General features: G+C 34.3%; 1 protein-coding gene across 1 annotated transcript in view; it reads left to right on the top strand.

The window, feature by feature from the left end:
• LOC306880926 (piezo-type mechanosensitive ion channel component 2-like) overlaps nucleotides 1-12,058 on the top strand; it is a gene marked incomplete at both ends in the record, with an annotated part of 88,335 nt that overhangs the window by 65,155 nt on the left and 11,122 nt on the right. The window contains 12 exons of the mRNA XM_079434733.1: nucleotides 421-1,224; nucleotides 2,287-2,545; nucleotides 3,271-3,453; nucleotides 5,187-5,475; nucleotides 5,676-5,814; nucleotides 6,767-6,914; nucleotides 7,096-7,307; nucleotides 8,025-8,183; nucleotides 8,421-8,568; nucleotides 8,658-8,846; nucleotides 10,285-10,377; nucleotides 11,229-11,401. Of these exons, the coding sequence (XP_079290859.1) occupies nucleotides 421-1,224; nucleotides 2,287-2,545; nucleotides 3,271-3,453; nucleotides 5,187-5,475; nucleotides 5,676-5,814; nucleotides 6,767-6,914; nucleotides 7,096-7,307; nucleotides 8,025-8,183; nucleotides 8,421-8,568; nucleotides 8,658-8,846; nucleotides 10,285-10,377; nucleotides 11,229-11,401 (2,796 nt within the window). The remainder of the gene's footprint in view (nucleotides 1-420; nucleotides 1,225-2,286; nucleotides 2,546-3,270; nucleotides 3,454-5,186; nucleotides 5,476-5,675; nucleotides 5,815-6,766; nucleotides 6,915-7,095; nucleotides 7,308-8,024; nucleotides 8,184-8,420; nucleotides 8,569-8,657; nucleotides 8,847-10,284; nucleotides 10,378-11,228; nucleotides 11,402-12,058) is intronic.

Genomic DNA, 12,058 nt, shown 5'->3' on the forward strand with positions numbered 1-12,058 from the left:
TAATAATAATATAATAGTCATTATTAATATAAAATAATACATTATTTTAATAATAAAATATATATGATGCACATTTTTTTATTATTGTAGCATAATAAAAATGATTGGTTCTACATAAAGGACATTTTTGATGTATCAGACATCAGTCAGTTTCTAGAAATGAATAAAGTCCTAAAAAAGGATGATATTTCAGTAGTAAATATACAAATGTTTACAAAGTAAATATTTGAGTTTTTGTATTTGTTTACATTTTTGTATAGAGCATTGCAGGTAATTGTGTTATTCAAAGTTGATATTCAATGTCAAAATATCTTAAGATGTTATACTGTTCATAGATTGATAAGTTTACAGTGATTGTAATATTGTTTTGAACTCATCAACTGTTTCCTGTTTGTGTTGTTTTTGTGGTTTTGCTTCCAGTGAAGCTACTCAGTGCGTCACACTGTTCTCTCGGCAAGGAACCAACGACACTATAGACGAGGTGGAGGACGAGCCAGAGCAGGTGCGGGTGAAAAAGGAGGAAACCGCAGAGACTGTTGAGGACAAGCCTGAGAGAGCAGATCATGAGGAAGTGAAAGAGGAAGAAGTGAAACAGGAAGCAACAAATGAGCTGGCAGAGGAAGTGACACAGGAAGCGACAGGTGAGCTGGCAGAGGAAGTGACACAGGAAGTGACAGGTGATCTGGCAGAGGAAGTGACACAGGAAGTGACACGTGAGCTGGCAGAGGAAGTGACACAGGAAGCGACAGGTGAGCTGGCAGAGGAAGTGACACAGGAAGCGACAGACGAGCCGGCAGAGCAAGTGGAAGAGGAAGTCCAGTGGGATTTGGTGGATCCAGAGGAAGCAGTTGAAGATGTTCAGGTTCCTCAGCTGGATTGTGAGGAGCATCGAGAGGAAGAGCTGTGCGTTACTGAAGATGAGGAGGGTGAACAGCCGATCCGACCGGATGACGGTGAATCATCTGGACCGGAGAACGAGCAGACGGACGTGATCAGCGGGCATCTTTTCACCCCGGACACAGACGCCCCCAACACCTCTGACGCTGACGTGCCACCCAGCTACAGCAAAGCCGTGAGCTTTGATCGTCTGTCTGTGAGCTCGGACGAAAGTGACAGTGACAAACGGCTGATGCTGATGACGCCCGACAGCAGATCCGATATGGACGACCCTCTGCTGCCCTCCATGACCACCGATCTGACCGCCAGCGAACTGCTGCTCAACAAGTGAGTTCTTTCACATGGAGCTTGTCTCAATTACAATACAGCTTATTCACAGGGCTCTGTGGTGTCAGTGTGGTAAAAAATCCCTAGAATGACACATCTTACTGCAAACCATCTTACTGTTATTTTACTATTATTTGTATAGTAGTTTTTTATTAATATTTTGAATTAGCTTTTATTTTTATACAGTCATTTTTTTTGTTATTTTGTTTATTAGTTTTTTAGTAGTTCTGAATAGTTAAATGGATAGTAATTTTATTATTTGCATTTGTAAATTCTATTAGTTTTTGTTTGAAAAATATTTTTACAGTAAATATTTGTCATTTTTTTTTATTTTAGTTTTATCTCAGTTAGTAATTTATGATCATTTTAAAGATAATTCAAAGTAGTTGCCATTTATTTTTTAAGCTTTTTTTTTTAAGATTTAATTTTATTTCACTTAGTAATTTTATAATGTGCTTTTGTCATTTTTAGTTTTTGTTTATATAAGTATTTCTAAATGGTTAGCATTTATTTTTATAAAAATTTTAGTTTTATCTCAGCTACTAATTTTGTGTTTTTCTCATTAATAATAGTTTTGTTTGTTTGTTAGATTCAGTTTTATTTCTTTTAGTAATTTTACTTTTAGTTTTAGTTTTTAAAAATATTGCGTTTTTAGTTTTAGTTTTTGCTCAGTAATTTTATTATGAGCTTTAGTCATTGTTTATTAAAGAAAACATCTTGTTTTTAAATAAATTTCTAAATAGTTGCCATTTAATTTTAGTTAAGCTTTAGATTTAGTTTTCAGTTAGTCATTTTATAATGTGCTTGCTTTTTCATTTTTAACAACTTTTTAGAACATCTTTATCTTTATATCTGTAATATTTCTAATTTAATATAATGTGTTATTTTAGCTTTATTTTATTTAACAAAAAATATTTGAGCAATTTCAGTTTTAGTTTTAGTTAACACTAACAACATTGCTGATATTGAAATATTGCTGGAGCACAATAGAAGTGTGAATTGTAGGTAATAGACTGCCTGCAAACGATCCTTTAATGTGATCTATTTTTGCGCTGTTTCCAGAATGTTCTATGATGAGGAGCTGGAGAACTCAGAGCGTTTCTATAAATCGCAGCCACTTGGGCTCCAGCTATGTTACGCTCTCTATAACCTGCTGGTGGCGCACTCTGAGATGGTCTGTTACCTGGTCATCATCCTCAACCACATGATCTCAGCTTCCATGGTGACGCTGGTGCTGCCCATCCTCATCTTCCTGTGGGCAATGCTCTCTGTTCCTCGGCCCAGCAAGCGTTTTTGGATGACGGCCATCGTGTACACAGAGGTCAGGGTTTGTTTTCAGTGAATGCAGTAGAAATTAATTCTGGAGGCACAGATTCTGTGAAGACCCAGTTACACATTCAAGTTATACACCCTCAGGCCATCCAAGATGTAGATGAGTTTGTTTCTTCATCAGATTTGGAGAAATGTAGCATTCCATCATTTGCTCACCAGTGGATCCTCTGCAGTGAATGGGTGCCGTCAGAATGAGAGTCCAAACAGCTGATAAAAACTTCACAAGTAATCCACACCACTCCCCCGTCATCTTTTCTGAACCAGGAGAGAAATTTGCATAAATCAAGAATTGTTTACGAGCCAAAACAGTTCAAAACAAACATGTGACTGGATTTTGATGTGAGAAGCAACAAGGGATGGACTTTTTTCACTGAAGGAAGCGTTATTATGGATTAAGGACTCATATTTTGGTCTGAAGTGCAGTTAAAACACCACAATAATCCCATCACAAGATGTTAATTGATGTGGATTATTGTGATGTTTTTATGTTTGGACTCTCATTCTGACGGCACCCATTCACTGCAGAGGATTCATTGCTGAGCAAATGATGGAATGATGAAAGTCTCAAAATCTGATGAAGAAACAAACTCATCTACATCTTGGATGGCTTGAGGGTGAGGACATTTTTAGCAAATTAAAATTTTTGGATGAACTATTACTTTAAATATAGGTATAAATAATTTGTAAATGTGTTTTTTTTTTTGTTTTCTCCAGGTCACCATTGTTGTCAAATACTTCTTCCAGTTCAGTTTTTTCCCATTCAACCAGAACCTGGAAGTCGACCAGGTGAAGCCGTACCATCCGCCCAACATCATAGGCACAGAGAAGAAAGACGGATACGTGCACTATGACCTGGTTCAGCTGCTGGCACTGTTTTTCCACCGATCCATACTAAAGGTACTTACTCTCATTTGCCACATCATAGTGATGTTTCATGTGGCGAATCTAGTAGCACTAATAAAGCTTGTCAGTAAAGCAATTGAAGCATAATAAAAAAATCATTAAAAAACATTCTTGCGTCTAGCCCAGCTGACAAAAGTACGTTCTAAGAAAGGCTTGCTAATATTCCCATAAACTAATGAAAACATTATTTCAAAAAGTTCTCAGAATGTTCAAAACATCCAGTTGTTTAAATGTTTTAAAACTTTTTTTTTTCTTAGTTATGCAACAACGTTTAAATGAACATTCTATTTTATCATTTTGGGAACGTTACATTTGAAGGTTTGAATGTTCTCTGAACATTCCGAGATGGGTAGTAACGTGAAGTATGTTAGACAAATGTCCAACTAAAACATATAATAATTTCATTATTAAAAACTAGATAACTTTGAACAAATGCTGTTTTAAAGTTACCTGATGAACATTGTTCATAACTTTTGAGAGAGCATTCCCTGTTAGCTGTGAGTTACCAAATGCAAAGATAAATGCAGAATACATATACCTAAATATTATGTTATTATATTTATATAGTATATATTTGCATATTTATTTGAGCTATACATTTTGCACACTAATGGATTTTGCATTCTACTGGCTGTTTTGCTCCTTTTCTGCTTCAGTTTTGTGATGTTTAGCAATTTAGATGAAAGATTAGAGCCAACATAATTCACCAGACATTAAGAAATCTAAACGAAGCCACTAGACTGTTGAGAGCTTTAAAAACCATCAAATGGATTTTAAAAATCAATTCCTAGCATTTGAGGTTTCTCTCCTCTCCAGGTTTCAGATTATTTCAGAAAATCAAACACAAGTGAAGAGCTTCAGCATGACATTGCACTTTTCACCAGGATACCTAGTAATATCTGCAGAATCGAGACCGATCTGAAACCTGGAGAGGAGAAGATTATACCATTTAAAACACATCTTTGACAATAAGGTCCGTTTAATAACTCAATAAATCAAGTCAAATGTAATTCTTAAAAGCAAAAGCAAACCTGTTAAAAAATGAGTGTTTGGGAAAATTATTAAAATGTACTTCTTTTACTTCTACAGTTAAATGTTTCCTACTGTAAAAATATTAATCAGATTCATCAGTGCACATTACAGTTAAAAAAAGACAAAACAATTATAATAAATTTTTAAATATTATATAAAACATTCCTAATAATAATAATTCTTATATTTGTTATATTATTTGTATATTAAAAATCAGTATGAAAATTACAATTAGAACATTTATATATCTCTAAGTTTCATATTTTGATGTTTTTGTGATTATTACTACCCTAGTTAAAAAGGCCAATGTCATGCTGAAGTTTTTTGATTTTCTGAAATAATAAACACTGCTTATTGAGTGTTGTTTGTTAAGTATTATATGAGCGTTTCAGATTTATTTGTAATTATTTTGCAGCCCAGCAGAATCCAATTTTAAAGCCCTGGTTTTGTGGGGGGTTTTAAATTATTGAATTTATTTTTATTGCTTAATGTAATGGTATTTCAATTTTTGTCCCGTTTCCAAAAGTGCCATTTATTTACTTTACAACTTTGATTAAACAGGCAATAAATGGGTCTTGGATGAATCACAGTTTTTCTTTTGCAATCCTGCGATACCTTAAAGTTTGTTTTCCTGAATTAATGCACCTGCTCTCTCTCTCTCTCTCTCTCTCTCTCTCTCTCTCTCTTGGGCTCAGTGTCACGGTCTCTGGGATGAAGACGACCCTAAAGCGTCCCATAAGGAGGATGAGTGTCTTCATCGGGATGATTCTGTGGACGAGGGGAAGATGGCGGTGGCGATTCCACCTGAGGAAGGGAAGAAGAGTTCTCCTGTGTACTCGCTCAAGTCTGTGAACCTCGGCATGTCCGTGGACTCATCCCAGGTGCACGTGCAAATACTTTACCCTGAGCATCGGCCTCACCTGCGGCGGCAGAGCACTAGCGCATCTCGCCTGTCCCGCCGCTCATCTGTGCACTCCAAACACGGTGAGGAATCGTAATGCAAACATCCCAGATCTCAATTTCACATGCATATACAAACTCATGCATTGGTTTTCATCTTGATCTAGCTAGTGGACAAGCATCATCATTTTAGACAGCTAGTGAAATTAACGTTTTTTTCTTGGCTGTTTATAGTAGCATTGCTATGAGTTTAACTGTGGTGACGTTTGTGATTGGTTTCACAGGCAGCACAAGCACACAGAACAGCATTCGTAGAGAAAACAGCACCATAGAGCCGGAAGTACCACAGAAGAGCCGCAAAGAAATGATTATAGAGAAGATCCGAGAGCAGCTCATCAAAGCAAAGGTTTACGTGATCAAAAAGTAAGTGCATTTGGGAAAACAGATGTTATTGTTAGAATAAATACGGTTGATATATATATATAAAAAAAAACTAATTATAATATGTATAAATATTATAGACAAATAATTTATTTATATTAAAGAAATATAATCTTTCTTCACCACTGAGGCAATTATTCCTTTATGTGGATGTAATGAAGGATGTGCGGCCGGAGACAAATAATATTAACCAGTAATATTAGAGTATATTACAGCATATTAAATATTATTTTTAAGGACTATCACACAATTTTTGGTCCATGTTTTAATTTTAAAAAGTAAAGGTCCTTGCACACTGAGTCTGAAATTTTCGTATGCGTTTTTTCATCATCCTTTCCTATCAAAATGCTTGCTTCGGACGCGAAAACGCAGAAAATTGAACCTGATCCGAATTGTTTTATGATGGACGGCAGGCAGTGTGCAGTGACCTTTAAACTCTGTTGTGCAGCACTGTTTTCCCAAAAGAAATTACTATATTTTAAAAGTTTAAATTAATGAAGTTTTATGCACACATTTGATATAAATTTGCATGAAACTCTAAAGCAAAGAATCCAGAAAATTAAAGCAGACAACACAACATAAATTATTAAATTGCTCAAATTGAATTAATTCAACTGATTAGACATGCTTTTTGCTTATTTAAATTTAATTAAAGTATTTAAACGGAATAAATGTAAAATGTAAAACATGGAATTTGGGAAAAAAAAACAGATTTCATAGCGCCCTGCACTTTAAATGATCCAGTTGGGTAATAATGGATAAATTCAAGTCATTTTTCTCTCATTGAACAGATTATGTAAGTAAAATAGGTTATGAATGCCATTTCATGCTGACTGTTTTTGGCTGATTGATGCACACGCTTTCATTCTTTATCCCATTTTTAATATATTATATTAGCCTGTCTCTTCATTCTCTGTCTGTCTTCTCTCTTCAGATTGGTTGAGTTCTATCAGCCCATCCGCCAGTTCTTCTATAACCTGATCCATCCCGAGTACAACGCCGTGACGGACGTTTACGTCTTTATGTTTCTAGCAGACACTGTTGATTTCATCATTATTGTCTTTGGCTTCTGGGCATTTGGGGTAAATTTGAAAGTATCTGGAATTATAAAAAAGTATAAAAAAAAATTGTACACATGATGCATGCGAGTAGGTTTCAGTAGCTAGGTTTCAGATCAGATCGGCCTTTTTCTCTTCTAAACTTACTCTTAAACGCTGAACTCTGCTTGGCTGTGTGTTGATGTGTGTTTCGTCTGGCTCACAGAAACATCAGGGAGGTGATATCACATCCTCGCTGTCAGAAGACCAAGTTCCCGGGCCGTTCCTCGTCATGGTGCTCATCCAGTTCGGCACGATGGTGGTGGATCGTGCCCTGTACCTCCGCAAGACGGTGATGGGAAAAGTGATTTTCCAGGTCATCCTGGTGTTCGGCATCCATTTCTGGATGTTTTTCATCCTACCAGGAATCACAGAGAGGTAAAAGAACGATGGAAAACAGATGCAGAATTTAAATTTGAATTAAAATCATTCATTCAGGACCGTTTTGATTTTAAATGACATTATATGTTCATTAATCCTTTATATGTTTGATAGATTAAAATACATAATTTAGCATATTATAAATAAAAATCGTATTTTCACCATTTTAGTGAGAGTAAAATGGACTCAAATTAATTAAGGCCTTGTGATTTCCACAATGTGAATCCATTTCAATTGCAGAATTAAGGTATAATAAATAAGTATTTGATATATATATATATATATATATATATATATATATATATATATATATATGTGTGTGTGTGTGTGTGTGTGTGCTTGTATATATTTAAGAAAAATGTTTATATATTAAATATATTTATATATAATATTAATTATATTAATATAAATATATACATGTAAATACATTACAAATATTTTCAAAATATATACTAAATAAATATATTTAAATAATAAATATACACAGCACACACACACATATATTATACTGTATGAACAAAAACATTTATTTTGGATGTGATTAATCGCGATTAATTGTTTGACAGCAATAATATATATATATATATATATATATATAAAATAAAGCAGATGGTCATGGAATTTTACAAAAAAATAAAAAGAATTGTTAAACTGTCATTTCATTTCTACATTTAAAAAGAATGTCCTGACATGTGTTTTATCTCCTCTGTGCAGGCGCTTCAGTCAGAACACTATCGCTCAGCTGTGGTACTTTGTGAAATGTATTTACTTCGGCCTGTCAGCGTATCAGATCCGCTGTGGATATCCCACTCGCATCCTGGGAAACTTCCTCACCAAGAGCTACAACTACGCCAACCTCTTCCTCTTCCAGGGGTGAGAAACATGTCCAACAGCAGTTTTTATAGGGGGATGTTGCATGTAATTTAGTGATTGTTATTGTGGAATGAAAAATAAATAAATTAGCGACCAATGCCGATCATTAAAAAATGTCAAATATCGGCTGGTATATCGGTCAAATGCTAATTTTTATAAGTAAAAGGAAGTTAAAGCAAGCCAGTTATTTTCTATACTTAATGGATCCACCTGCTTAGTATGCGTTATGTGTCCCAGGTTCCGTCTGATCCCGTTCCTGACGGAGTTGCGGGCGGTGATGGACTGGGTTTGGACGGACACGACGCTCAGCTTGTCCAGCTGGATCTGTGTGGAGGACATCTACGCTCACATCTTCATCCTCAAATGCTGGAGGGAGTCCGAGAAGGTAAGAGAGCGAGAAATAAGTCTATCTACATAGGCAGCTTCCTCCTAAGGCAGCATCCTAAGCATCTGTGTGTGTGTGTCGTTTGGCAGCGTTACCCTCAGCTGCGCGGGCAGAAGAAGAAGAAGGTTGTGAAGTATGGTATGGGTGGCATGATCGTGATGCTGCTGATCTGCATCGTTTGGTTCCCGCTGCTCTTCATGTCTCTGATCAAGTCTGTGGCCGGAGTGGTCAACACTCCGCTGGACGTGTCCGTCACGCTCACGCTGGGAGGACTTCAGGTGCTGCTCATCTGCATTCTCACTTCAGATGTCTGCCAGCTTCTACTTTCAGAAAAAAACAAGATACATTGCATTGCTATCTATTCTCTCAGGTGTTTCTACTAAAAAGACATTTGCAGAAATCAAAATAGACATAAATGAGTCATACAGTAAGATTATAAATCTATAAAAATGATGAGTTCTAAGATCACTTGATGAGTTCATAGTGAGCTGTTGTTATTTTAGTATTATTCAATTACTGTTAAAGTGCTTGTTAATATTTTTTATAAGCTTTGATTTTTGTTTTCAGCTTTCATTTTACTTTTAGTTTGTTTTATTCATTTTATTATGTTTTGTCATTTTTATTAGTTATTGATTTTTATAATTTTATTTATTTATTTATTTGTATTTTTATTGGTTTAAATTTTAGTAATTTTATATTATGTCAATTTTATTAATTGCTGTTTTTTTTACAGAGTTTTGATTTTAGTTTAAAATTTAGTAATGTTTTAATATGTCAGTTTTATTACTTATTGTTTTTTCTATTTATTATTTAAATTTTATTTTATTCATTATTATGTTTTTTTTCATTTTTCATTTTAGTTTAGTGATTGTTATGTCAGTTTTATTAGTTATTGATTTTTTTGCAGTGTTTTCTATTTATATTTAATATTTTATTTCAGTTGTATTTATTTTAGTACAGTAACTTAATTAGATTTTTAGCTAAAATGTATATTTTATTTTATTTCAGCTTTATTTCAATAACCAGCAAAAAAAAATGTATAGCTTTAGTTTTAGTCACAATAACATCACTGGATCCCTGATTTTTGATTTCACACTTTAGTATCTTGGCAAAACACAGAAGCACAGATTGAGACATTGTTGAGATCTCTTCTGAAACTCTAGAAGAGGTGTGTGAAATTACAGGGGTCTTTTCTCAGGAGAAACATCTGAGAAGCAGGAGACATATGTGACCCTAGACCACAAAACCAGTCTTAAAGTGTAAATTTTTCCAAATTGATATGTAGACCACATGAGATACAACTATTTGAAAATCTGGAATCTGAGGGTGCAAAAAAGTCATAATATTGAGAAAATCGCCTTTAAAGTTGTCCAAATTAAGTTCTTAGCAATGCAAATTTATCAAATATCTTCATGGAACATGATCTTTACTTAATATCCTAATGATTTTTGTCATAAAAGAAAAATGGATCATTTTGACCCACACAATGTATTTTTGGCTATTGCTACAAATATACCCCAGCGACTTAAGACTGGTTTTGTGGTCCAGGGTCACATATATAAATGTCTAATGTATAAATGCCATTTGTTCAGTGCTGTCTAAGAGATCTGACATTTTTGTCTATGCTATGGGAAGCATTAAAATCTCAAGTTGCCTACCATTTGATAATTAACATGGCTCTCTTTTTTCTGTTCTTGTTTGTTTTACTGTTTTCAGCCGATCTTCACGATGAGTGCCCAGCAGAACCATCTAAAAAACGTGTCTTCCACAGAGTTTGAGAAGTTTATGAAAAAATACCGCTCTGATGCAGTAAGGGACTAAGTGTCTGTTCAAATCGCAGCAGCTCCTTTGTACTTTGACATGAACATGTTTTCTAGTAATTTACTGGGTCCCACTTTATATTAGGTGGCCTTAACTAATATGTACTTACATTGAAATTAATCATTTGATACAATGCACTTATTGTGTACATACATGTTTTTACATTGTACTTATATTTTTAAAAATACCTATATGTAATTACATCTGTAATTAATTTCTGTAATTACATTTATAATTGCACTGTTGACCTATCCCTTACACCTTAACCCACCCTTAAACCTACCCATACCACCAAACCTGTCCCTAACCTTAGCCGTATCCCACCTCAACAGCAGCAGAAGTGTTTTGCAATACAATATGAACACAACAAATACATTGTACTTATTTTTTGTTGTAAGTACATAGAAGTTAAGGCCACCTAATATAAAGTGTGACCATTTACGGATACATAGAAATTATTTCAGATAGCTGATTAATAATGACCAATAGAGTTCTATTTTTACATGTCATTGCATATTCAAAATAAAAAATAAGAAATGAAATTTTTGCATAAATTGAACTTGTTTTAGGAGTATTTGGATATTGTGGCATTATTTGCCACACAATTTAATACATTTTTCAAATTTTCATCTACAATATTGTAAAATAATTAGGGTTGATTTAGGAATTAATACTATTTTTGAAATACTACACTATATATATATATATATATATATATATATATATATATATATATATATATATATAATGTATATGTCTGATACCAATGCGGATCTGACAACAAGCTAATATTGTATGATGATGTTAAACTGTGCTAAAGATGCTTGTGTCTCCTACAGAATGCCATACAGTTCCTGGAGTCTTATATTAAAGAGGATTTGACAATAGCTCAACTAGAAGGAAGTTCCAACTCGCTCTGGACCATCAGCCCCCCGAGCAGGGACAACCTCATTAAAATGCTCAATAACACAGACGAGAAGTTTCCTCTCACCTTCACCTGGTCCATACAGAGGTACTGTAGAGTTCAACATCACACCAGCTCACAGGCTTACACTGAGCACTTAGAAGAACCTGGTCTGCTGGTAACTAATGGGTAAAATAAAAATAAAATGCTGTCCAGATTTCATTCTGAGATCCAAACATTTTATTATATTTTACTAGATAAAATATTTATCATATTAAAATTCGCTGTTTTACTCAACCTCAGTCCATCCAAAATGTAAGTGACTTTTTTTCTTCAGTAAAACAGTAAAGATTTTTACCTGAAACTGTGCTCCTTGGCAGGGGTACAGCTGTTCCACCCCAGAATTATCACAGAGTAAAATATAAATGTAAGCAGTGTTTCATGTGCTACTTTTCAGCAGCGGTGATGACAGCGTAATGTAAAATAATCGGAAGAAAACACAGCTTTCAATAAACTGTGCCAAGTTACAGTAGTAAAATGAAAATAATTTTTTCCCAAAAGTTCAATGCTGTATTATACATCTGTATTTGTAATTTAATACTGTAATAGACACTGAGCTGCTAAATAATTCCTGAATCCTAATAATAGTTTTTTGTTACAGTGTTATTCATCTTACAAGTGTTCACTGAGCAGGAAAGTCATCTGTGTATTTAAGTTGTGTGTAAGCATTTAAGAAAACGGTAATAACTAGATTGAAAGACAAAT

This window comes from Barbus barbus, assembly GCF_936440315.1.
Source record: "Barbus barbus genome assembly, chromosome: 15".
Taxonomy (NCBI): Eukaryota; Metazoa; Chordata; class Actinopteri; order Cypriniformes; family Cyprinidae; genus Barbus; species Barbus barbus.